Below are 25,982 nucleotides of genomic sequence, written 5' to 3'. Positions count from 1 at the left end.
AATTTTGCCGTGATCATCGCAGAGTAGAACTTTTGACGATGAGTCCATTGCTGCGCCTCGACTTCTTCAATCGGTGAAGTTGTTCCATCGTCAGCGACAGGGGCTATCCGAATGAACTCATTTACCTTCTAGTTCCACAGAAACCAGTCACTAGAATTATCAAGGATTGGAATATCATTATAGAATGCATTTAGACCAAACTGCTCAAATTTCGTGATGTCAGTAATGGTGTAGACGGATGCTCCTCTGAGATGAAGAATTCTAAGCTGGAGATGTCGTCGGATAAACTGGAGGTAACCGGGGAATCACGATCTGATGAGCAAGTAGGAAATACAATAAAGCAGTTCTTTCTCACCTCTCAAGTCAGATTGCCATCTAATTTAAGGCCCTTCAAAGCGAACCAACCCACCCAATTTCTGCCCCACACTCCCCATGCCTACGCCCGAAAACTACTACTCCATCTTGCCCTCAAATCAACAAAGTTGTTCGCATCTCCACCGCTTACTCCACCGCTTACTCCACCTACCATCCACGTGATGACGCTGTCCTGCTTTTCTTGCGGGACCGAGTGGAGCGACTTGGACCCAGCGCACGCTCATCTTACAAAATAACCTATGGAAACTCACGAGATGCTAGATATGTGCCGTGATGTGCAGCAGCGGCTACCTCCATACACTGACCAAAGCCCACCAGTGCCCACGAATCCGCCGCCCGTCGAAAACGTATATCAACTTGAAGACGACGGGTTCGAGACCCGAAGTCAATGTGCAATGGCGTCATCCTACTAGGAGTGATCTTCCCGTTGGTTTCATGGCTTTGATCGCTGGTAGGTATGGCAGCTATATCAGCAGCCTAAGGCGCGTCGGACATATGGTACACCAGGACTCGCTATCTCACTAGGGTTCGACTACAACTACAGAGATGCCGCAAACGAAGGTAATGCGCAGCATTGGTTGGAATGAAAGATAACAGGGCTGCTTATGACTGCTTTACAAAAAATGAGGAAATCATTAAAGACCCACATATACCTCATTTTCAAAACTTTTACTTTTCCATAGCCTTCTCGAATAAGGAGTGGAATAGCGATTCCGTTTTCTCCATATCGACTTTGGCTGCTTGGTCCATCAGGCGTTGGGATCTGCTTATTATCTGATCATGTAGGGACTGCCAGTCGACACCGACAAGCTGCCCATCACGCTTGACAATGTTTCCGTCGACGATAACGGTGTCAATGTTCTTCGGTGATACATGGAAGACCACAGTTCCGATAGGGTTCACAACGGGCACCGTGTCAATGTCGTCACAGCGGAAGATCACCAGGTCAGCCTTTTTGCCAGGAACGATAGAACCAATCAACGACTCCATATTCATAACCTCTGCCCCTCCCAAGGTTGCCATGCGTAATACGTCTGCTGTCTTCCTGCGGACATCTCTGTGTACTGTATTATCATAGTCGCGGGCTCGTTGCGTCTGAAGTGCCAACCTCATCTGTGCCATGAAATCATTTCCTTGATTCGAAGTAATATCGAGTCCAAGGCACGTTCGACAGCCCAGATCAGCCGCATGCCATACAACGGGATATCCCATCCCCATCTGCAGCTCAGTATCGGGCGTCCCGACAATACCAGCCCCATAATTCCGTACGGCAGCCATCTCGCTATCTGTCATCCAACCTCCGTGACTGAACACAAGGTCAGACCCCATCAGTTTCGCATCGACAAAACTCTGGACGACTTCTGGCTTAGGGGCCCCGTGAGATACCACTGAAGCATGTACGGTCGTGAGCCTGGCTCTCAGATTTCTCGCGAGTTCTAGTTCCGCGATGTTTTCTTCCCGGGACTGCGTCGGTGGGTCGTTCAATGCAATACCGAATGTGAGAAGCGAACTGTGGGGATCATTGCTCGGAAAATGTTCTTGGCGCACACGGAAAGCATCATCAACTCGTGCGGCCTGGTCAAACGTGTCTGTCGCAGTACTCGCGTGATCCCCAGGTTCTTTTGGGTTCTGGTAGAACCCATAGCAGAATGTGCCTCGAATTGCTGCATCCTTCAGGCCCTTCACAGCTGCATCAGCGTGTGCGGGCGAGTTTATAACATGGCAGTGGTCCAGGACGGTTGTGATGCCGCTGTTGAGCAGACTCAATGCAGCAGCATAGTTGGCGTAGTAGACATCATCTGGTGTGTACAAACTCCCATGGACACTCCTCAGGTGACATGCATAACCAAACAGGGACCAATCAACCGTAATGCCGCGCAGGAGGTGCTGCCACATGTGATGGTGGCCGTCGACGAACCCCGGAGTAATAATGCAATTTTTTGCATCAATGGTGAACACATTGCTCTCGGTCGGCAAAGATAGGTCTTGGCCTATAGCATTTATCCGGTCATTTTCTATCAGAATGTCGCAATTGTCGAGGGGCTTCCCCTCCGATGCCTCCATAGAGATCACCGTTCCCCCTTTGATAAGAATGTATGAATTTGGCATAGTGTACCGTCTTCAATCACAGTGATAGATCAGAAAATATCGTGAAAATGCAAAGAGCAATGCAAAGACTTGTCGAGACAGCAACAGCAGTTTTATATTTATGGTTGACGTCACTGAGTCTGCCCGCGTCATTCGAAGTACTCATCGCCAGCACAATATGAAATGAGTGTGTTTTTAAATTATATCCTGAATAGAGGTATAGGTAAAATAAGTAAATTTCGAATAGTTGTCTACAAACTAATTGTCCAAATTGTCCACCTCGTCGGATCTACCAATCTATACACAGTATACGCACTCTTGTTAATCGCCTGTTTATTCCAATTTAGACTAGGCTGATAACTGAGTAGCTAACCGCTCAAAACTAATATTCAATATCTCCACAACGTTGCACCATGGATCCGTAACGTAAACACACTCAATACCTCCCGTGTTGATCATTTGCCCAATCATTTGACCTCCAGACTCGACCACTTCCCTCGCCAAGCAAGCTGGGTCAGGATCAGTCACACAAATATGGAAAACTCCCTCTAGATTGTACTGAAAGAACTTTGCCTGAGGGACTGGGCGTGGATCAATGAATTCAATCACCTCAAGACTGGCCCCATTTCCAGTGGCCATATACGCAATTTTATACTCATTCAAACTGGCCGGATAGATCCGGAATATCGCCGCGTCTGGTGTTTCCGACCTCTTGATATGCATAATATCGCCCATCTGTTGGAAGCCCAAAATCCGACTATACCAGTCCACGAAAGGTTCAATGTGGGCCACGGACACAGCAACGTGGTTCAGCGGTCGGGGAGGGATTTTCTTGAGATGGGTTAGCTCGGACTGAAAGGACAGATAGGGAAGCTTAGAATTCACATGGGCCTGCACCTGCATGTTAAAGTAATTGGGCGTGTCTGAATAAGATTGAGAGTGAATCAAGGATAGTTACACTGCGACAGAATTACGGTGGGGTCTCCTGGCATTATATATCTGGATGCACCGAATATATAGCATATTTATGACGTCTAAATTGCTTCATTTATGTTTCGCATTTGAAATAACGATGACATATAGACCCCAGAGCAAATGTAGTAAGCCGCCGCACTCCCCGAGGCCAACCGTACGGACATGTCATTTCCGGAAGCCAATCGGCCTCTCGGCTTTTACAGTGACGTTTCATTAATGTTTTCACCCAAATACATCTACCTTTGACCGCTCTTACTATACCGCCTACCCATTCCTATACAGGCTTCTGATCCACTGACTTTTTGGATTAGCGTTGATTAAATCTGTGCCTACAGTCCTAAGAGAGTTGGGTATATATATTGGGGTAACTCACCACAATATCGGTCTACCTAAATAGAATATATTGTAAAAAACCATAACTGTATTAGGATTATTATCAATTGCCAGAGTCATGGTAAAGATGCGCAGTGCTTGAAATAGACTTTGGGGAACCGCAAATGGGTCGGCCCACAACGCTAACTCCTGCCATGTCCGAGAGCCAATCGTTTTCTTAGCTTCTAGTGTAAAAACCGGAGACATTATTTACGTAAGCTCACGTGGTCTGTCCAAAATTGGTGTAAATTTTTACAAGCTGTCTGGGAAGTGTTGGGCTCGAAGAGAGTATAATCAGGGAAAAGCTTGGTGCAGGAGAAGATATATAGCTTCTAGAACGTTCTACAGACCAGATAGAAAAACAGCAGCTTGCAACTTGACAGGAAACTTACTCAGCAACTAGGAGAACAACCACGGATCGTTTTTAGCCTACCATTCTTTCGCCAAAGTCTGCGCGATATTCCAATTACCTGACCTGCCCCAGCAGAACCTCCTAAACAACAAATACCCGCATTCCCAGGCTGACTGCCATCAAATTTGGGCTTGCGGATCGTGTCTGGACCTTTGCAAATCCTTCCAATTTCTTCTCCGGGCCACAAATAGAACCTCCTTGATCTACTATCCCGTGGGTCGTCGCTGAGCTTTCCATCGCAGAACCGTTCCAGCGTCCATCCACATTCACGCGCGTTATTTGATTGGTCCGACTAGTGCTTCTTGTGTCCAGGGTCTCATTATGGTATGATCGTAGCGTTGCAATCTCGCGAGGTGGACTGGTGATCACGATAACATAGCTCGTGAGTCTTGTTGCAACAGTGCACATGGCTGTCCTGGAAACTAGGCTCGGTTTCCCATGGAAGGCTTTCCAATAAGGTCTGGACTTTGATTATGCCCTCCCAAAGAAAGACAATCTTCATCCTGAGTTTAAGAGTATGTCAGTGTATGTGCGGCCAGGGAGTAGAGGTTCTAGTAAAGGCAACATTAGCTGGCTGTGAGTAGACAGGAAAGAAACAACATTCAGCGGCGCGGGGCCAGGGATGAACAGGATTGATTCTAGCGAGACCAAAGGGTCCTCCGGCCAACCGCAGGTACAGCTCAGCGTTTCTGTCGGCCACAAAGTCTCCAACCCATTATTTCAACGTCCGTTAAAGCACTTCAACCCTCATGAAAGAGACGGTGACCGTGGCTAGAACGGGCAGATGTAGACTGCCACCGCGTTGAGCGATTTAATTGCAAATTCAATGGTATGTAGGGATCATATTTTTGCGGCGTTACTGTCTTTTCAACAGTTGATGAAAGTGCTTCACCACACTCAACGCAGGTTTGAAAGCAATGAATTCAGGTCGAAACTTGAGTCTGTAAGCCACAAAGTCTCCAAACACCATTTCAACGTCGTTTAACTCGCTTCAACGACGCCTATCAACGAGATAGTGGTTCTTGCTACCATCTGCGCAACTGGTTCTTTGGTAGAAACGTAGCCTAAAAAATATAAAAGGAGCCGGATTTCCAGCCCAAAGAAATCAGGACTTCGGTCCTCACACTTTGATGCATCATAGTGTCCCTCTTTTGCCTGCGGGCTTGAGAGCTTCCGTAACCACGGCTGTCGCTGCCCACGAGCCCAGCGATGTAAGCAATGAGCCCTGTGTATGTAAAAATGTGCTTCGCAGGATGGGCTCTGCGTCAACAATATTCCTCGCAGGGGGGTGCTGCGAAATCAAGGACTTCAGAGCTTCCGTGACCACGGCTGTCGCTGCTCCGAGCCCAGCGATGTAAGACATGTGCTCCCTCGCTGCCCTGAGCCCCGCGAGCGTAAAAGGTGCTTCGCAGGACGAGCTCTGCGTCAACAAATGTGCTTCGTAGGGAATTGCTGCGTTAAGAAGGCCTCTAGCAATGTGCAGGCACCTCTTCGCGGTGCTAGGGACCAGTATTCGAGTATTCAAGAGTACTCGAAGAAGCAAAGATCTGCGCAACATCTTGATGATGTATTTCGTATTTCGAAGGATCATCATTGGAGAAATAAAATGAAACCTAGATAGATGCAAACCGATCATCAGAATCGTAAATTCAAGATTAAACCTTCGTTATCGAGCGCCGTGTTCCCAACCCTCCTGTCTTCACGGTTTGCGGTCGGCTAGTCTTCCCGCCGCAATAGAATGCATCTGCCATCAGGGCGTAGAGCGAACAAAATGGTGAGTATTTTGGTGCATCGCGGATGTGTTGATGAGTGTTGATGAGCGTTGATGAGCGTTGATGAATGTTGATGGTCGTTGATGGTCGTTGATGGTCGGTTCGAAAATTGAGTGTTGACAACGTTGGGCCAAGCTTCAACGGGTTGACGGGTCGAGCACATCCTACTGTGACCTCGCGTTCCGCAGTCTAGTCGGACAGACCCACAGCTCAACACAACCAACACCACACTAAAGCGAGGCTAGGGAGAAAAACCCATGACTTCTCGGGATGAAATTGTAGGCCTTTTTCAGTGATTCAACGTTGAATCGCTCACAGATGAGGTATCAGCACAAGAATCATGAGCCTGTGATTGCGGATGGAATATCTCCCACAAAATCTCAATTTAAGAGGGCCGTGAAGGATTCAGCAGTGAGCCAACGTTTCTTGGCCTACCCAGCATCCCTTTTTCTCAACAACACTCGTCTCTCTCACTGAGCTAAAGGCATAAAAATTGTCGCTGCATGTCGCTGCAAATATTTGCGGTAAAAGAAGAAATGGGTTTCAACAGGCCTCAATTAAGAGAGTTGTCCCTCAACGCGTTCTACCAAAGCAGAGCACTTGCGCAACAGAAGGAGCCGAGAAGCCTATAAATACGTCCTCTACCCCCGGCAATTTGCTCTACATTTTATTCACTTGACTCTGCAAAATCGAGCAGGCTTGTGTCTGAGCCACTCGATAAGTTCTTCCCCATTGATCCAGTACTGAAATTCCCACTGTACTGACATTTATAGAATACATCGTGGATTAGCAAGCCAGACAGTGAGAGGTACAGGTATGATTCCCACCAGATGCAATGCCATTCACACCAGCCGATTAAAGATACGAGTTTTGGATTAGCCGGTCAAGATGTCTATGCGAAGATGCCTCCGCCACGGCAGTCGAATGAGCTGATCTACTGTACAACCTCTGTGTGTATTCCCAAGAGAAAGCGCGAATATCCGCGTCGCAGGTATGTGAATCTTAGCCTGACTTGTCTGAATTCTACTGATCCTGAAGACGATACGATTCCAATAGAACCGACATTCGACAACAATGCACGAGCGCAAGGACCGCAACTCTTTGCCGTTCTTCGTCCCTAGGCTTGCCCACCAGAACATGTGAGTCATGGATTATGTCGCGCATCTACAAGCTAATGAATGACAGTGAGCATTGACATCGCACCAGAGGGCCCGAGGATACAGCATCCCATTAGTGCTCGATACAAAGCCGTGGCCTACACATTATTCTTGTCCCCGCCGCTTCAACCACGCAACAAACCCTAAGTGAAGAAGGAACGGGCTAATAACAGGTGCGGACATCCGATTGCGAGCTTCGCTGCATGTAAGCTTGAGACGTCTATTCTTCCTGATAATGTGAGTGATTTATCGCGCCTTCCGCTGTGCTATATCACTTGTTGCGGATTTTTGTGCTCCAAATCACGAACACTATTACTGATTTTTATGCCACAGTACATGGGAGCAGCCATTGCCACTGTGAAACATACATGTTGGGAGTTATATCGCCGGATCGGAGATAAGACCAAGGCGTCACTACGACGCGTGCTCCATCGCGTCTTCCCCCTCGACCTCACCGCCTTCACTCTGAACGGCGGAGTGTATAAACCCCTCGCTGTCCGCGTCGCGAGGTCCTATCGCTTTACGACTGTACAATTTATTTCCACAGGTGAATTCGTCACGCGACTTTGGCTGTAAAAAGGTGCCCGGTGTACCCAGCGCAGCTTCTTCGAAGCGGCAGCCGGAGGTTGCGACGAACTGGATACAACATCATGTTAACATGGCATGATCGTTGACTGCATTGATCAAGAGAATTGTAAGTGATCTCGTCGGTAAGATACGACCATAAAGCTAATTTATCGTCTCGTCTGAGGCGAACGTTCTAAAAACTCTATGAGTAGGTAAGTCATAACAACTCGTCCAAGTGGTACGCCTTGTTGACCCGGATCGTACAACAGGAGGTCCCCTCATATTCCCGTCACTCGAGTGAATTACGAATCGAGCATGCCTGCTCGAGCTCCTCTATACCGATGCGATCGCATGCTGTCTATCATTTCCACATAACTACTGGTGGCATCGATGATGAGCCAATGTAAGGTCCAGATCGTCTCGGCCCTTCTCTCAGTCGACTCTGTGCATCAGTCATGTGCTGATGTGTCTACCCGATACAAAGCTCAAGCCACAATGGGCTTATACCACCGTGTCTCGGCATTCGAACACCACGAAAGAATAGCCTCCTTGTAGATCAAATTCCTAACGTCCAATGGGTGATCCTCATTATCCTCGATTCGCATCTCACGTCTTTTGATACCTAGCAGCTCGACAGGCACCGGGATGAGCTCATGTTCCAGTCTGGCTCATGGCGGACGAGTCCTACTTTCGCCGACGAGCAGGCTGTGAGTCTAAGTCTGCGTGCAAGGAGAAGGAGAGGCGGGACCCCATTATTTCGAGCCTACAGATGAACATTGGCCATATCAGGTACGAACCGATAAAAGGAGACGGTAGGGTGTCGAGTCATAGCCGAGTCAACTAGAGAGCCACGAGCAAAGAGATGCCGTCCGATAGTTTCACCTGATCCTACTCCGCGTTGCTGAGCCGGTTGATGTATTCCAGCGGGGGAAGCTAACAAGCGGAAACGAACAAGTGAAAATGAATCAACCGGACATGCACGACGCTGCATCAAGAGCACCGTCAGAACTGTTGTGGTGTCTTTGGATATACGCTGGCTGGAGCTGATGCCTAAGCACGCTTTTTTCTATCCAAGCCGGAGTAACGTGTGCAAAGACCATTTCCCCCGGACGTCGCTGCATCTGCAGGTTAGTCAACCCGAGCGCGTGTATATCTCACTGAAATCGTCTTCTGACATATCGCGTGTAAGCGGTTTTCTCAGGGAATGGCCGAGCTCTCTACGTCCCCTACGTCCCCTGTCCTTCCTTGGGCATCAAATATATTTTGTCAAACCTCATCGTACCCTGGACAACATTTGGCATATCACTGTTCAAGCAGATCCTTTGTGGAGGTGGGTTGGATGTCTGCACAACTTTACTCAGAGCCATCCTCTGTGCGACCTCTCTGACTATCTGTGGCAGCCTATGCTAAAATTTCTACCCCTAATCAGCATTCATATGGTTGCTTTCGGCGGGATTGGTTACGCGCATGTCTGCTGCGGCTCCAATCCAAGTAGATTGCATCACCAAAGTTCGTCGTAAATCCTGGCGGAATCGCCTTTACCAGATCTAGTCAAGATGGCGTTTGCTAGACCCGGTCGAGCTACAACCATGTTCTCTACACAGTAGAGTATGCTCGATCGCGTGAACTCGGGTACTGTGCCCAAAAAGTAATGGCGATCGCTTTGGGTGCAATAGTGGATGTTGATAATGGGAGAGGACAGGCGATATCAATCGTAGTTGCTTACGGGATTATTCACGGGGTTGCGACGGCTCCCATGTAGAAGCAGCCAATCGGAAATTTTCGAGCCAAGCCCCTCAATTTCTTCGTTGTCTTTATTGGGAATCCACTTTGACTCGCGACCGTTGTGGATGTAGGCATTCTACAGCAGAGTAGGAGTAAGTGACTTGCAAGCCGCCTGAAGCGGCAAATTCGACTACGCGAGGAACAGTCTATCGCATCACCATAATTATCTGAGCAACAAAATGTATTTCGAGCGCTCCCCATTCAATGCTTCTTCTACACCTGGTAGGTCTGATCGTGGGTGTTTTGCCTAATTATAGCTTCACCGAGGGATATTGGTGTTTGCATTGGACCAGCTCGATCGAATTGGAGGCTGTGTGCGAACTTTACTGGGTAAACACCAGGGGACCACCGTAGCAAGTGATGCCAAATGGTGCAGAATGAAACAATGAAACTGTTATCTCTGTCATAGGTAGACTTCCGGACCGGCCCAAAAGCCCAACCCGACCCCAACCCGCAGATGGGCTATGGGCCGAAAACAATACAGACATGCCAATTCTTGGCATTTGCATAAAAAATGCAGATTTTCCCAGTATCAATTATCTGTGGAAACAGACACTCATTGTGAGAAGTTAGCTAGCTTTTGGTATGAAATTGAATCCTATAAACCTACAAATGACGAGTTCCACTGATGAAAGTGTCATACTTGAACGGGAAGATACACCTACTTCTGTCTATATGAAATATATATATCTATGTGCTGACGCTCACTAATCCTCTAAGTGCCAGAATAGTACAAAATCCTGGTCAAATTCGACTTTTTCTTGGTAATTGCTATTCAATCGGGTCTATAGTGTAGCCATTGTTTCCATGACTTTTATTACCAGGTCGTTGCCGTTGAACCTTGATATCTTGCTTCTTGGAGTGGTTGAACCCCCGGATTGGGCCAGGGAAAACGTCGGGCCGAGATCTGGGCTTATAGACTAGAACATGCATAAAAAACAGACATTAATCAGCAGGGTTATGAATGCCAATACCGTAGTTGTGTGCATAGAAATGGGCTTGGTTGGGCTTTGCTGAAGTCTAGTGACCATCACTCAACTTCACCGCCTGGCCATATACCACAATACACACATCAACACCCTCGTCCATACTATCGTCAACGCTCATCAACGTTCATCAACGTTTATCAACACCCATCAACGTTCATCAACATTCATCAACGACCATCAACGTTCATCAACGTTTATCAACACCCATCAACGTTCATCAACGTTCATCAACGTTCATCAACGACCATCAACGCTCATCAACGCCCGGTCAACACATCCACGACGCACCAAAATACTCACCGTTTTGTTCGCTCCACGCCCTGATGGCAGATACATTCTATTGCGGCGGGAAGACTAGCGGACCGCAAACCATGAAGACAGGAGGGTTGGGAATACGGCATTCGATAACGAAGGTTGAATCTTGAATTTACGATTCTGATATTGATTTGCTTCTATCTAGGGCTCATTTTATTTCTCTAATGATGATTTTGGACTACAAAATACATCATCAAGATGGTGTGCAGATCTTGGCTTCTTCGAGTACTCTTGAATACTCGAATACTGGTCCCTAGCACCACGGAGAGGTGCCTGCACATCGCTAGAGGCCTTGTTCACGCAGCAATCCCCTGCGAAGCATATTTGTTGACGCAGAGCTCGTCCTGCGAAGCACCTTTTTACGCTCGCGGGGCTCAGGGCAGCGAGGGAGCACATTTTTACACTCGCGGGGCTCGGGGCAACGAGGGAGCACATTTTTACACTCGCGGGGCTCGGGGCAGCGAGGGAGCACATTTTTACACTCGCGGGGCTCGGGGCAACGAGGGAGCACATTTTTACATCGCTGGGCTCGTGGCAGCGACAGCCGTGGTCACGGAACCTCCCAAGCCCGCAGGCAAAAGAGGGACACCATGACACATCGGAGTGTGAAGACCGAAGTCCTGATTTCTTTCGGCTGGGAACCTGGACCCTTTTATAATTTTTTGGCTACGTCTCTACCAAGGAACCAATTGCGCAGATGGTAGCGAGAAAAATTACTTCGTTGGTAGGCGTTGAAGCGATCGCAATGACGTTGAACTGATGTCTGGAGACTTTGTGGCCTACAGAGTCAAGTCTAGCCTGGACTCATTCCTCTCAAAATCGTACGTTGAGCGTGGTGAACCATTATCATCACCTGTTGAGAAGAAAGTAACGCCGCAAAAATATGATTCCTACATATCATTGAAATTGCAATCAAATCGCTCAACGCGCTTTACCTCTACACCAGATCATTCTGGTTATGGGCCACCGTCTCGTTGAAGAGGATTGAAATGTTTGACAACGCTGAAATAGTGTACCGGTTGTTGGCCTCAAGGAGTGCCTCCCATTGATCCCACTAGAATTTTGTCTATCTCCTAGCCCCGCACTGCTCGAACGGTACTTATTTTCTGTTGCTCGCGGCCAACTGATGTTGCCTTCACTGGAAGTTCTGCTACCTGGCGCCACAGACACTGCGAACCTACTCCCAAATCCAGGATGTTGGCTGTATTCTTTGACGGAGAATCAAAAAGTCTAGACCTTGTTGGAAAGCCCAGAATAGGAACCCGAGCCCAGTTTCCAGGACAACGAAGTGAATTATTTCAGCTACCATGGCTCACGAGCTAGGTTCTCGTGATCGCCACCCCCTCGCCAGATTGGAACGCTACTGTCACATTGATGAGACCCTGGACACAAATAGCACCCAACGGACCAATCAAACACCGCGCGTGAATTTAGACAGACGCAGGTACGGTTCCGCAATGCAGATCCCAGCGACGACCCACGGGACAGTAGATCAAGGAGGTTCTATTTGTGGCCTGGAGAAGAGATTGGAAGGGTTTGCAAAGGTCCAGACACGACCCACAAGCCTAGACTTGACGGGGCGTCAGCGTACGGATGGAACAGGTCTTTGTTGCTTGGGAGGTCGGTTGAGGCAGATGAGGCATTTGGAATATCACACACTTTTGGCAATAGAGATCCGAACCGCGGTCGTGTTCTCCTAGTTGCCCTCGCAAGAGAGTGATTGGTCCTCCGTCGAATGGCAAGTTGCTGTTTTGTCTATCTAGCCTAACGCGTTCTAGAAGCAATACATATTTTCCTGCATCAACCTTTCCCTTAATCAGTTTAACCTCTTCGAACTCGACACTTCCTCTCCCTATCTGCTCCAATTCGATCGCCAGTCTGACAACTCTAGTAGACAGCGTATGAAAATCTATGCTAATCTTCGACACAATGGCTTACGTAACCGGGTCCCCGCCTTTTGCACTGAAAGCCGAAAACCCGATTGGCTCACGAAAATGACAGGAGCTGGCATTGTGGGCCGGCCCATCTGCGGTCCCGAAAAGTCTATCTTCAAGCACCCGGCGCATCTTTACTATGACTCTAGCGATAGAGAAATTTACAATTTCAAACACGATTCTGGTCCTTTACAATACTGATATCTGAAAAGGTCTATATCGTGGTCAGTGTGCCCCAATATTTTCCTTCAATGCTCTTGAAATTGTGGGCACAGATTTAACCAACGCCAAAAAGTCAATGGAGCAAAAGCTTGTAATTAAGCTTTCCATGAAGATCATTTATAACAACCGCATTCTCTCACCGAGCGAGCGTTTCCATGGTTACTCGAAACTCAGTTGTCGAAATGATTTGGGGTTTTCGCTCCTGATTCCACGGTCTCTGTGAAGCTAGCTTTCTCCTATGACTTGAGTCGAACCTGCTAGTCTTGGGTTGACTCAGAAAAACTTTGCTTCTCGTCAAACATGACTAGGGTGTGGATCGAAATCAAATCGTATGCCTCAGCCTCTACACTATGTATCATTCTACTTTCGATCCACCTTTCCAATCAAACACAATCAGACCTCTGTAAATTCAACCAGGCATATTTCCTAGGTTGATAAGAATCCAGACACTTCAGAAATTTCCAGGCAGCCCCTTTGCTACCGTGTCCTGATCTTGTCACGAGGACACTCATCCCGGTTCCATGGGTCTTTATATAGCCGTCTTACCAGCCCAACCTTACTCGGCTAATTACTGTACGTTGAAAGGAAACAGCAATGAATTCTCAGACCGAGTCCTACCGGCTATTGAATTATGTTACATCAAACAGACTTAGGTGGCAAATACTTTGTCTTCCGAAGTTCCTTACCCTAGAGTTGAAGGTCTTTCGTCACTGATTGGTCAAAATGTATTCCAAATTGAGCGACAGGTGCGGAAAGTATGGATGGAAGATAATGGACTTCGCAAATCCCGATCGCAAGCTCTGGTTTGGCGAACCTGACCCCACAATGTGGGAGTGGTATGGCTCACACTTTTTTATCATCACTCTAGACTCATATCTTTACAAAAATCAGGAGAAAAAAAATGGTTCGGGCCACATTTGACAACTATAACGGATTTAGGATTCCTTGGGTTGCTGGTTCGTGGCAGCGAGCTCATTACTATGGATGAACGCGAGATCGAACGCAAGACGCAACGAGGGAGTTGCAAGGTTGTGGAGCACGCACGTTGTTGGTCTGGTGGACAAAGCGATAGCCTGTCAAATAAAACTTCAATTCAAAATATGGGTTACCTAGGCTGGGCATGATACGAAGTTCATGAATTGCGATGTGGAAATTCTGTCATAGAAATAGTAGACAAAGAAAACATGGAGTGAGATACCGTCAATTAACTATGCCCCGCCCTTCACATACTCTTGACCCACAACGTCTGTGAGTTGCAGTACGCCGTCAAGCCATTAAGACCACATTCCGTACCCATACCGCTTGCTTTGTGTCCACCGAATGGGGCTTCAGGCGTCACATCGAAGTGACTGTTGATCCACACGCTCCCGGCTTCGAGCTGATCCGCCATGCGTTTCGCCCGGGATAGGTCTTTACTCCACACTGATGCTCCCAGTCCAGTCTCAGCAGCGTTGGCGCGCGTCAGAACATCTTCCTCGTCGGTCCACTTCAAGATCGGCAGGATAGGAGCGAACGGCTCTTCCTGCACCACGCGCGATGTCTCGGGCGGGTTATCGATGATGGTGGGCGTGACGAAATAGCCACTGGAGTCGGTGATGGTGCCGCCCAGGACGGGCTTGAGGCCATCAGAGGCGATACTGCAGAGTAGATCCTTGGCCTTGTCAAACTGCATGCTATTCTGGATTGGACCGAAGAAGACATCTGGCTCGGTACCTTCGCCCACCTTAAGGGCCTGGACGAACTGCACGAGCTTGTCCCGGAACTGGTCGTAGATCTTCTCGTGCACGTAGAGACGCTTGATCATCATGCAGATCTGGCTGGAGCAAAGAAAGGAGAGAATGGCCACCTGTGGAGTTAGTTAAGTGGACTCGGGTAGAGCGGGTTTGTTTACCTTGGGGATGACGGCGTCGATATCTATATCGTCGCAGATGATGGCTGGATCATTGCCACCAAGCTCGAGCGTCACTCGCTTCAGCGTCTTTGCACAGCTAGCCATCACCCGCCGACCAGTGGCTATGGAACCAGTGAAGCTAATCTTGTTGATGCCTGGATGCTCTGTGATCATGGGACCCAGGTCATCCCCACCGCTGAGGACCTGCATCACACCGGGGGGGGAAGCAGCGGGCGGCAAGCTCACCAAGCTTGAGGCTGCAGTATGGGGTGTAGGGAGAGGGCTTTACGATGACCGCGTTACCAGTGTAGATCGCAGGGACGATCTTGCCAATCGCCAGAAGAACGGGGAAGTTCCAGGGCACAATGGCACCGGCCACTCCCATCGGGACATAGCGCTGGGTGATCTTCGCCTCTTCATTATCCTGCACCACTGTCTCCGGGATTTTGATGGCACTTAGGGCGAGACACCACTGGACTGCCTTTCCCACTTCCACGTGGGACTGATCCAGGGGCTTGCCTTGCTCCTGGGTCAATAGCGCCGCTAGGGCATCCTTATTCGCTTCGATCTGGCCGGCGAAAGCCTTGATCGCAGCCCGACGTTTGTTGAAAGAGGTCTTGGACCACTGACGGAAGGCCTGGCGAGCAGCGGTCACGGCACGATCGAGGTCTTCGGCGGTGGAAACGGGCACCTCAGGGTTGGGCTGCCGGTTTGCAGGATTGGTCCCATGGCGGGTTTTTGCCGTGGAAGTCAACTCATTATTGATGACGTTGTTGAAGGTCTTCTACTGATTAGTGCCATTTTCCGGAGACCGGTTGCACCGACGTACCGTAATATTCAAAGCCATGGTTGCAGTCTGGGGGTGTCTTCGTCCAAAGCATATGAAGATATTGATCTAGTCAGGGTAAATGACCCCGGTAATAAACACTCCAGTGAACCAGGCCAGCCCCCAATTAGATCGACAAGCTGACCAGGATGACCTTGGTTGAAGATACAGTTCGGGGTTTTGCCTATCTCCGGCTCACGGCATACATGCCTTTAAATCCGGGCAAACAGCCCACCAAAGTTTATGCAAATTAACTAATTTAGCAATCGCAATTCATTAATATGCCGTATGAGTCATTCTGCGTGGCACGCTTCCTTCCGTTCCGGGCCGGTCAGACTATCTCACTTTTATCCGCTCATCCGGGGCAATGCTAGAGCGACAGCAACCTGAGACAGGATATGCCTCGGCTCCGACTCCCGTGCCTTTCTGGCTAGGCAGTATGGCGGAATTGCAGGCAGCCACTGTTGCTAGACGAGATGCTCAGCCTGTCACAACCTCGGAACAATTACGTGGTACTGGAAGTCCCTTTTTGCCTTTCATGATACCCAGCTGATTAGCCTTTTGCAATAAAAGATAGCATTTACAGGCATGAATTTTTTGTAGTTGTCTGGTGTCTGAAGGGGAACCCAGATGCCAAGCTGGCCACAACAAAGTGGCTCTATGCCATAACTCGGAAGAAATCGCCGAAAGCGAGATCCCTGATAACGAGTGCAGCAAGACTTGAGCCCACCAAAGCTTGTTTTCATGTACTGGATATTTTGTGGGACGAAAAATGCGTGGGGTTACGAGGATAAAAAGATCTGGGAAGAGTGCAGGAGAAACTAGCAGCTTCATGGATACTCACAAATTCCGGTGAGCTAAGCCCGAAGCCACGAGAATCGCAAGAGATAAGAGAATCAACTTAATTTGACCGTCTCAGCCGGTGGAGATCAGGTCGTATAGGAATTGGATATATGTGCGAGAAAGGGTTGGCGCTAAGGAGGACCATGTTGAAGGAGAGAGCTTGCGTCAGGACGTTGAGATGGGCGAGTCATTGAGGGTCTCTAACAGATCCCTACCCCGAAGAGCCTCCTTCGAGTTTATCGAGCTATGAGTCGAAATATGCAGTCTAAGCTATAAATAAGACGTCATGGGCAGAATCAATTTGAACTTAAATCGACAGCGATTCAGACTGTACATGTTTTGTATGTGTATATAGCTACAACACCCAAAACGCCAACCAGGTATCAACAGTCTGCACCAAGATTTCAGTTCTCATAATAGTTTATTTTCATAATAGCCAGATAATATCATAAATCAGATTACGCGTTGCATTCAGCCATTTACTTCAACTTTCAGACGACGCATTGTTGAGTCGATAGGTGGCATTGTTGCCGAAAAGATCGTCGAACGATATCCCCAGGTCCATGTTCATGTCCATCGTTTCATCCATGCCCATGCTGAAATCCGACAACCCATTGGGGTTTGGCATTTGTTGTCGCGTCGCGGATTCCGGAGCCATGTTGAAGTTGTTGTTGACCGTGTTGTTCGGGTTCGACTGGAAATTGTATCCGTGCCAAACGAAGTTCTGGTTCGGTATCGAGACCAAGTCCGGAATGCTGAGTGGCTCGGTTGGGGTATGGCCCAGCAAGATTGGGGAGTGAATCCGTGACAAGCTTCGGGGATGAGAGGCGTGGAAATGGCTTGGCACTGATGACTTGATCGCCGAGGGATTTTCGACGGGGAAATACGGGATACTGTTAAAGTACAAGTTTGGGATAGTGACTCCAACGCTGGACAAGTCGCCTGGTGTAGTTGGTCCCATGCCTGTTGGCTGCGGTGTTGAGTCGAAAGGATATCCCGAGGAGGGCATTCCGTGGTCGTGTTGGAAGTGGTCATCTTCCAATGTAGACATGAGCTGGGTGGATAAAGCGAATGAGTTGTCGGACGGGAGCATCATTGGCATAAGGTCTTGGAGCTTGGCCGGGTTGGTGAATTGCTTAGTCCATGCCAAGCTCCATGGCTCCTGGTTGGACAGAGACGGGTTCATGGAGCCTACTGAAGAGATCTGTTCTGGAGTCGACATGGTTTCCTTCAGTAGCTCGGGTATGTTTGAAATCCATGTTGGCTGGCTGCTAATATAACTGGTCCGGTTGTTGGCGGCCTTTGTCTTGTACAGGCTTTGTTGCCAAGGATTCAAAGGATCGGGTGTGGAAGGCTGGGACATTACGGGCGTTGGGAAGGTGTTTGAACGATGTGGCAATATTTTCTCGAATGAAGCGTGGGTATGCTTAGGATCGGCAGCGCGGTTAGATTGCGCGGGTCGCTTGAGATTGACCGGCGTATTAGAGCTCTGGCTATTCCTCAATATCTCAGGCAAAGTCCTGAAGAGGCACTGCAGTCTAATCAGTCATGGTCATTCAAAATTTATCATGGGAAACACATACGTTTAAGCTCTGCAAACACCGGTCGGCAACCAAACTCTTCTTGGCCAAACCGGCCAAGGTGTTCTTGCCCTCCACGGCATCTTTCAGGGCACCATCTTTGGTCGTCGGTGAATCGGGGTTTTCAATTACAAAGAAGATCAAAGAAAGAACAGCAAAATAGGTCGTATACATGGTGAACCAGAACGGTCCATTAAGCAAGCCTCTCCTTTGCATGCCGGTCGTGATGTGAACGATGTTTCGAGAGACACTGACACAAGCCGCTGCGCAGGCATAGGATCGCTTATCCACGCTACGGGCTTGAGAACCACCGGAGACGTAGCGAAGGAAAGGACGGTACATGGCCATCTGCACATGGGCATAACTGATACGCAATAATTGCCTAACGCTAAGGAATGTTAGTCGAAATTCTTTAGGTACGACACGAGTACCGTTGGGACTGACCGTTCCAATTGGGGCGACACTTCTGTACCCGGCCGCAGAGCCGGAGGTAATTCCTCCATCCAATTTTGCAGATCCCGCTCAATCTCCCGGACTTTAGAATGGCTGACCATATATCGCTGGTCTGACTTGGAGCGATAGCGAGCATTCTTGGCGGGATAGATATATTTAACCACCTTCAGAATGATATTGGAAAGGCGTATGTGCGCATTGCACCCAGCCATTAGCGGTGTGTAGTGAGACGGCGGTTTCGTGATTCCCTCTGTGGTATGGAAATCCCAATAAACCTCCATCGGGTACTCCTGGTCAATGTCGTCGTCACTTAGCATTTGAGGGAGACCCAGGAGGGTGCTCACGTAAACATCCATATTGCGGACGACCCAAAATATGCGCTTCCGAAGTTCACGCTCAACAGGCTTGAAGTCGGCCGTGACGGTGCGATGGAGACCCAATCGCAGTGCTGAACGAAGCGCAATTCTCACGTAGGAATAACATGTGCTCAACTTGGTAGAAGATTGAAGGAAAAGCACCATGAAACAAATTGCTTGGAGAGAAAGCAAGTCACGGCAGTCAGTGACCTCCAGCAATTGTCGCCCAGCCTTGAAAAATTGGAACCTGTAAAAGGGGATGAGTTGTTGGCCATGATCAATGACAGATCAATAAGGAAACATACCCTTGGCCTATTGTGCCCTCGTAGCCAGAACAATCTAGGGTTCCGGCTCCATCATCAGAGAACAAGCACCCAACAGCAATGACGATATACAAAAGCGGCAGGAAGGAGTTCTCCTCGTCTGTGAATTGCTCCGGAGGGGTGTCGTAGATGCGCTCGAGACTTGCGAAAAACGAGGGCTCGTGCACAAATCTCATCAAGGAGCAGGCATGGTCAATCGCATTATGACACAAGTGGCGAGCTATCCTTCGAGGAGGCAGTTCATGTGTAAGAGGCAAGGTGGTAACCTGGGGCGATTCAGAAATGGACTTCGGGCTATCCAGCATATGCGCCGAAATCGAGGGCCTAATCTCTGCGGTGCCGAGCTGTTTGCGTAATCGACGAACAAAAGTCATTCCCGACGTGTGTCCATGATAATCAAAATGACCCTGGTCATCACGATCTAAGCAACCCGAGTTATCGACCATTGTCTCGAGTAATCCCTCATCTCCGGCTTCTGGCGCTGGGTCCGGTTGTACACTCAACGGTTTGGCGCTTTCAGTCGCTTGCGTTTCCTTTTGAGCGGGGGTCCATCGCTGTTCTTTCGCGTACACGTCGAGTTGCGGGTCATCATGTTCGGCCGCGACATATTGCGGGGCAGGGTTTCGACGGCGTTTGGAGGGCTGGGCAGAGGAACATTCTACAGAATGACTGTTAGGCCACGAACGATTTCTTGCATTATCAAGCGCACAAAAGAGCCAGGCGTACGATAACTATGAACTGCGCAATGGGTGCACGGCTGCTTGCCGTCGCACTTGATCTTTTTTCTGCGACACTCGTCACATGCCCGGCCAACTCGCCGCCTTTTCTGCATGGGCAGTGATCTAGGGTCTCCAGCAGGGGAGCCATCATGGCAAAAGGCGCCATAGGAGTGATCGGCTTCATCATGCGAATACTTGACGTCATTCGGGGATGCAGGGTCATCCTCATTCTTGCCAGAATATGGCCTCGTTGTAGTCGCCATGATTGTTGATCTGATGGCCGCAGACTGCACGGATTTATGTAAGGAGGAATGTTGGGCTGGGCGGGCGATCCGGACTGAGTGACTATCACGGTTATTTCATGGATCGCCCTCCTTGCCGCGATATTTGTAAACAATACGAGTGAGTCAAAGCCGTTGAGTAGTCAATGACCTCTGCTGAACTGCCAACGGTGCGAAGCCAAAGGTCGACGCCACCGCGGTGCAGTATCAATATTTGTGTATTCATTACCCGACCAGATGGCCCAATATGAAATCTGCTGTTAATATATATTGTATACCTGCTAATAATTAAGTTAAAAAGCATGCCTCGAAACGCTAAATTTGCAGCGATACGGAAAAGGGATGGTATTTCTCATAGCGGTCTGGAATGACTGATTTCGGTTCCATTGACTTGACGCAGTGATAATCCTGTTTGTCACATGAAATACGGAAATAGCGCGGGCATAGCACGGAGATCGGGAATGGAATGACTAATTTCAATGCCATTGACTCGAGGATAGCTCTGTGTCTCCACATGGAGTGCGAAAATAGCTCGGAGATAGCGACTGGAATGGCCACTTTAATTCCATTGACTTAGCGAATATAGCCATGTGTGTCGAAATGGAACAAAGAGATATCGTGCGGATATCGCGTCCCGCTCAGCTGAATAAACCTTCCTCGCCGGGGTGGCAACGTTCGAGAAGGGCCGAACCTTTCTATACGTTCTCCTCCGCTTTGGCGGCGGAGTTGCACCGCGTCCGGAGGCTTCATTCCGAGTAGGTGGCACGGTGGTCTGACCCATAGTTGTCGTGATAAAGATGGCATTTCGTGAGTAGGTAGGGTCTGTTCGTCACGGCTTGGTCCATAGTGGAGTTTCTCCCCGGGTGGCTCAGCGACCAGAAGGTCAGTTCGCTGGCGTCTTCGATATGAATCGAGGCTTCTCGGCAAACAAGGTACCGTGCTCCATGTACTGTCGTAGTTGGTATCCCTGTTGCTGCTCGTTGAGTCTCAGAACCTGGGCTAAACAAACAAGGAACTGCGCTCGAGGTGATTGTCCGTTATAACTGTTCTACTGTTCGAAACTATTATACAGCCAACGAAAGAATTGGGGGGGGGGGGGGGGGGGGTGCACTGAATATAGAACAGAATATCATGATTTAGAAAACGATTATGGAGCATAAACTGCATCAAAGTGGCCGGCGGCCCGTTTGTGACCACTACGCATGAAATGATTTCTATTTATACCACTCATTTATTTGCGTTCCTGTTGAAGTCACACAATAGCAAACTTTGATCTCGCTCTCAACTTCGCGCCGAAGGTCCAGAGGCCAAACATGCCAAAAATCCCAATCACACTTAAGCCACCTAAGACACTGACACCCTTAGCTACACCAAGATTGATGAACAGTGGTCTCGCGAACAAGATACTTCCACAAGCCAGGGCGCTCCTCAAGAAGTCATTCGCAGCGAACAAAGACGCAGCGTATTGAGGGTACGAGAGAGGAACGTAGACAAAGATACACTGCATGATGATGAAGACGCTGGCAGCGTAGACAGTGATGCCGATGGTTGGCACGATCCAGTGGATGCTGGCGCGAGCGGTCCAACCGAAGATGAAGAGCCCGATTGTAGGGCCAAAGCAGGCGAAGAGAGCAGGCACCAGGCGGGACTCCTGCGCGCGCAGACCGTGCGCAATGATATCGGGGATGAGTATGAACTGAAGGTACAGGCAGTAGATAGCAATGCCAATTAGGCAGGCAACGAGTACGCAGGTGAAGACGACACCAATCATGCCAAGCGAGAACCCATAGTAGACGGGATAAACTAGAGGAAACACCTCGAAGAAACTGTAGTAAATACCGTAAACCAGAGCCATATACAGGTTCACGAATGCGATTGCTGGGTCCTTAATGGTAATCTCCATCGGCTTGATAATGGCATCCAGGAGGATAGCTGAAGGCCGGAGGTTTTTCTGGTCAATCTCAGACTGCGCCAAGAGTCGCTTGTCGCCTGTTAATTTTCGAAGCCGATTGGCGCGGCGCAGGAGGATGTTAGGGGTAGAGGTTTCAGGAAGCAGCATGAACATCACGAGGAAGATGGGTCCGGCTGCCCAGAGGATTTCCCATAGTGACCAGCGCCATCCCTTGGCGGTCACTGCGAATCCAGAGAGGAGGGGACCAAGAGCCGGCCCACAGTATGCCGCCGAGACCCAAGCAGTACTACTTATCCGTAAGCCAATATTCTTTACTTGCCGAGAATCAATACTCACAGTGCATATGGTAGGTAGAGAAGAGAGTACATATCTTGCATCGTGGCTGGCCCGATTGCCAGGCAAGGACTCCCGAAGAACCCTTGGAGGAACCGCAGAACCAGAAGGCCAGCGAAGTTATCAACAAGCGCGGTGGGAAGGGAAAGGATAGTAAATAGCGCCATTGTTACGGCGTAGACTGGAGATCTCCCGATGACTGAAATCTCCGATAAAGGAGCCCAGAGCAGGGGCCCAATACCGTAGGCTAGGACATAGAGGGAAAGCGGGAGCGATGCGGCTGTTGGTCCAACATTGAACCTTTCCATCACGCCCTGCGCACTCGAGGTGTAGATCGCGGAGCCAGTGTAGACGACGAAGGTGTACAAGCAAATGGTCGAAGAGACAATAAATCGTTTCCCGTTGGACCAGTTCTGAGGGTTTGCTGGATCATCAGTGGTATACCAATCCACGAGGACGTTGCCGTCGGCTGTCCTTTGTGGGACAATTGGCCTCGTCTGCGTCCGTTCAAGGGCAAGCTCCACTTCGATTTCCAATCGTTCTTCAGAGTAGGGGGTAGTTTCTAGTCGACTCCTCGTCCGGCTAAGATGCAAACCTTCTAGATCATGATCGCGTAGGTGTTGTTGCTCGATGTTTTCCTCCTCACGTTCAAGAGTCTCCGGAGGTGCAAATGTACTTTCGCTACTTGCTGGGTTCGATGGTGGTGTTTGTTCATTGGTGGGTTTCGTGGTAGCAACGGGTTCGCGCTCTTTTTCCGGCAAGTTGAGAACAGCATTGTATGTTGCTGGGAATTTGAAATCAGGAAACTCCTCAGGATAGAGCAGGACTGTATTGCGAGTGACCAATCGAATGAGTTGACCCAAAGGGGCTTCTCTCAAGATATCCCTCATGTATATTAGATCCTTTCGCTATGTTTTGAAGATGATTGATAGCGAGAAGATGGAAGGATTATATGAGACACGGAAAAGTCCAAGTCGAAGGAGGAAAGTTGTTGAACTGAATGGGTATTATAATTCTTTTATAAGGAGAGGGCATCCTTCATCTCCCAGAGCTTACAAATACGATGTGACCTATAAACAGGATTTTAGTATTGCATTTGTGGGCTCATTTTAAGTCCATTGCTAGGCAAACTGTATGTATTGCAATTATTCTCCATATGGAAATCTAACAAGGCATCGGCTCATACGGCATATTAGTCATATTAGTCTGTTGCGGTTAGTAGTTACTTCGTACGGACTTATACTATGGTGGTCGTTTGTCGGATTTAAGGGTATTGATGCCGTGAGCAGGAGATAAAAAAATGCCGAACTACTAAATCAACCATGGTCTTTCAGCGACTAGTAATTGAGTTTATTCCCTCAAAAAGCATGCCTCGAAACTCTAAATCTGCAGCGATACGGAAAAGGGATGGTATTTCTCATAGCGGTCTGGAATGACTGATTTCGGTTCCATTGACTTGACGCAGTGATAATCCTGTTTGTCACATGAAATACGGAAATAGCGCGGGCATAGCACGGAGATCGGGAATGGAATGACTAATTTCAATGCCATTGACTCGAGGATAGCTCTGTGTCTCCACATGGAGTGCGAAAATAGCTCGGAGATAGCGACTGGAATGGCCACTTTAATTCCATTGACTTAGCGAATATAGCCATGTGTGTCGAAATGGAACAAAGAGATATCGTGCGGATATCGCGTCCCGCTCAGCTGAATAAACCTTCCTCGCCGGGGTGGCAACGTTCGAGAAGGGCCGATCATCAGATTGAACCACACTTTCCGTATGTTCTCCTCCGGGGTGACATTGACTATCATTACCGGAGTTTACCGGAGCTTAGAGACGAAGCGTCATACACATATCTATGTATAATGGAACTTGCCTAATTTTTAAAATATCTTAGAGCCCTAGAGTCGACCATTTTCAAGTACTTGACCCGCACCGGAAGCAAACATCTTACACCTCTGCTCTCCAACGAATATGTCTAGTTTCATCTCGACCGACCTTATTCTCGTCACCGGCGGGAATGGTTATGTTGCGCAACATGTGGTAGACCAGTTGCTACGCCAGCAAGGACAACCTCGCGTTCGCGCAACCGTGCGTTCCGAAGCATCGGCGAAACAGATCAAAGACTATTTCGCTCCAGATCTATCCTCGGGGCGTCTCTCCGTGGTATTGGTACCAGACATTGTGGCGGAGGGCGCCTTTGACGAGGCTTTGAAAGGCGTTACCCATGTGGCTCATGTGGCCTCCCCTTTGGCTCTCGGTATTGACAATGTCGAGGCCGATCTGCTGAAGCCAGCCATAGAAGGAACAGTCGGGATTATTCGGGCAGCCGTGAAGTTCCCATCTGTTCGATCAATGGTAATCACGGGCTCGTTTCTATCGGCCTTTGACCCGGCCCATAGCCTCCGCCCCGGCTACACATACACGCCGGATGATTGGAATCCGATATCCTACAGCGAAGCAAGCTCCCAAGAGCTGGACTTGACGCAGTGGGAGCCAATCTGGCGGCCATTGATTACCTACATGGCATCTAAGAAACTTGCGGAGGAGGCGGTTTGGAAAGCGCGAGACGCCATCAAGCCTCGGTTTGACATAAGCGTCGTCCTGCCAGCTTACATTGGTGGCCCATCTGTTCTGCCGTTACAACGAGGGACTCAGTCCGGTAGTCTCAGTGTGCAAGTCCTTTGGAAGGCTGTCACCGAAGAGTGCCTACCACCGGTTGACTATCCCTATTGGGTTGACGTGCGAGATGTCGCGAAAGTCCATGTCCAGGCGCTGCTCCACCCAGAGGCTGATGGGAAACGATTCATCCTTGCTACTCGGGGGGTAACATACTCTGACGTGAGTGAAGATCCATATTCGTCCTCTCATGGTATAGTCCGGATGCTGACTATAGATTTTGGTATTGTAGATTGCGGAGATCGCTCGAAAGCATTTTCCTCAGCTCCAACCGTCGACGGAGCAGCAGAGCGATGTAAGCGTAGAACTTACTGGGTCAAATTTATTTTGCTAACTAGCCTTATTTAGGTGCAATATTACCAAGTGGACTCCTCGAAAAGTCTCAGGATCCTGAACCTTGGCCCCTGGATCCCAGTTGAAAAAATGGTGGTTGACACAATAAGCCAGCTTTTGGATACCAGAGACACGAATTGAGTGAGATACGGGCAGAGCAGTTCCGTTTTCTTGGTAGGCATGAAATGTTGGACTACTATAGCGGATCTTAGGCTGAAACTTGAAAAAATATTGGTCCTGGAATTTATTGTCAACTAAATTCTTTCAATTCAACTATTCTCGACATATCCACCCATACTATTACACACAGGGTGAACAGTAAGGATGCTATCATTAGTCGAATGGATTACTGGTGTAGTTTATAACCGAGTATCCGTCCGCCAAGGATTACGAATCACGTGCGTGCCATGCTCCGAAGTCAAATTAAACTTCGGCAATTGCATGCGCTGGCGGGCCTTTCGGATACGCTACCGCATAATGACCTCATCG

General features: G+C 48.9%; 6 protein-coding genes across 6 annotated transcripts; 1 reads left to right on the top strand and 5 right to left on the bottom strand.

The window, feature by feature from the left end:
- Nucleotides 1-1,044: 1,044 nt before the first annotated feature.
- On the bottom strand, nucleotides 1,045-2,484 carry N7471_013761 (uncharacterized protein; the record flags this gene model as incomplete). The annotated part of the gene is made up of 1 exon (XM_057286479.1): nucleotides 1,045-2,484. The coding sequence occupies one exon, from the start codon at nucleotides 2,482-2,484 to the stop codon at nucleotides 1,045-1,047; it is 1,440 nt and encodes a 479-aa protein (XP_057128958.1).
- Nucleotides 2,485-2,811: 327 nt separating this feature from the next.
- Nucleotides 2,812-3,366, bottom strand: N7471_013760 (uncharacterized protein; the record flags this gene model as incomplete). Its single annotated transcript, XM_057286478.1, has 1 exon — nucleotides 2,812-3,366. The coding sequence occupies one exon, from the start codon at nucleotides 3,364-3,366 to the stop codon at nucleotides 2,812-2,814; it is 555 nt and encodes a 184-aa protein (XP_057128957.1).
- Nucleotides 3,367-13,898: 10,532 nt separating this feature from the next.
- N7471_013759 (aldehyde dehydrogenase family protein) lies at nucleotides 13,899-15,701 on the bottom strand (the record flags this gene model as incomplete). Its single annotated transcript, XM_057286477.1, has 6 exons — nucleotides 13,899-14,016; nucleotides 14,194-14,209; nucleotides 14,257-14,809; nucleotides 14,855-15,111; nucleotides 15,158-15,635; nucleotides 15,684-15,701. The coding sequence occupies 6 exons, from the start codon at nucleotides 15,699-15,701 to the stop codon at nucleotides 13,899-13,901; spliced, it is 1,440 nt and encodes a 479-aa protein (XP_057128956.1).
- A 1,306-nt stretch (nucleotides 15,702-17,007) lies between these two features.
- N7471_013758 (uncharacterized protein) lies at nucleotides 17,008-20,217 on the bottom strand (the record flags this gene model as incomplete). Its single annotated transcript, XM_057286476.1, has 5 exons — nucleotides 17,008-18,054; nucleotides 18,107-18,491; nucleotides 18,548-19,159; nucleotides 19,218-19,893; nucleotides 19,962-20,217. The coding sequence occupies 5 exons, from the start codon at nucleotides 20,215-20,217 to the stop codon at nucleotides 17,008-17,010; spliced, it is 2,976 nt and encodes a 991-aa protein (XP_057128955.1).
- Nucleotides 20,218-21,487: 1,270 nt separating this feature from the next.
- N7471_013757 (MFS transporter) lies at nucleotides 21,488-23,370 on the bottom strand (the record flags this gene model as incomplete). The annotated part of the gene is made up of 2 exons (XM_057286475.1): nucleotides 21,488-22,433; nucleotides 22,484-23,370. 2 exons carry the CDS (start codon nucleotides 23,368-23,370, stop codon nucleotides 21,488-21,490), a joined length of 1,833 nt encoding a protein of 610 aa, XP_057128954.1.
- A 1,085-nt stretch (nucleotides 23,371-24,455) lies between these two features.
- N7471_013756 (SDR family oxidoreductase) lies at nucleotides 24,456-25,634 on the top strand (the record flags this gene model as incomplete). Its single annotated transcript, XM_057286474.1, has 3 exons — nucleotides 24,456-25,322; nucleotides 25,393-25,455; nucleotides 25,509-25,634. 3 exons carry the CDS (start codon nucleotides 24,456-24,458, stop codon nucleotides 25,632-25,634), a joined length of 1,056 nt encoding a protein of 351 aa, XP_057128953.1.
- Nucleotides 25,635-25,982: the final 348 nt, after the last annotated feature.

This window comes from Penicillium samsonianum (genome assembly GCF_028829775.1).
Source record: "Penicillium samsonianum strain IBT 33392 chromosome Unknown utg000010l_segment0_segment0, whole genome shotgun sequence".
NCBI lineage: Eukaryota > Fungi > Ascomycota > Eurotiomycetes > Eurotiales > Aspergillaceae > Penicillium > Penicillium samsonianum.
This window is presented reverse-complemented; position numbering and strand designations above follow the sequence as displayed.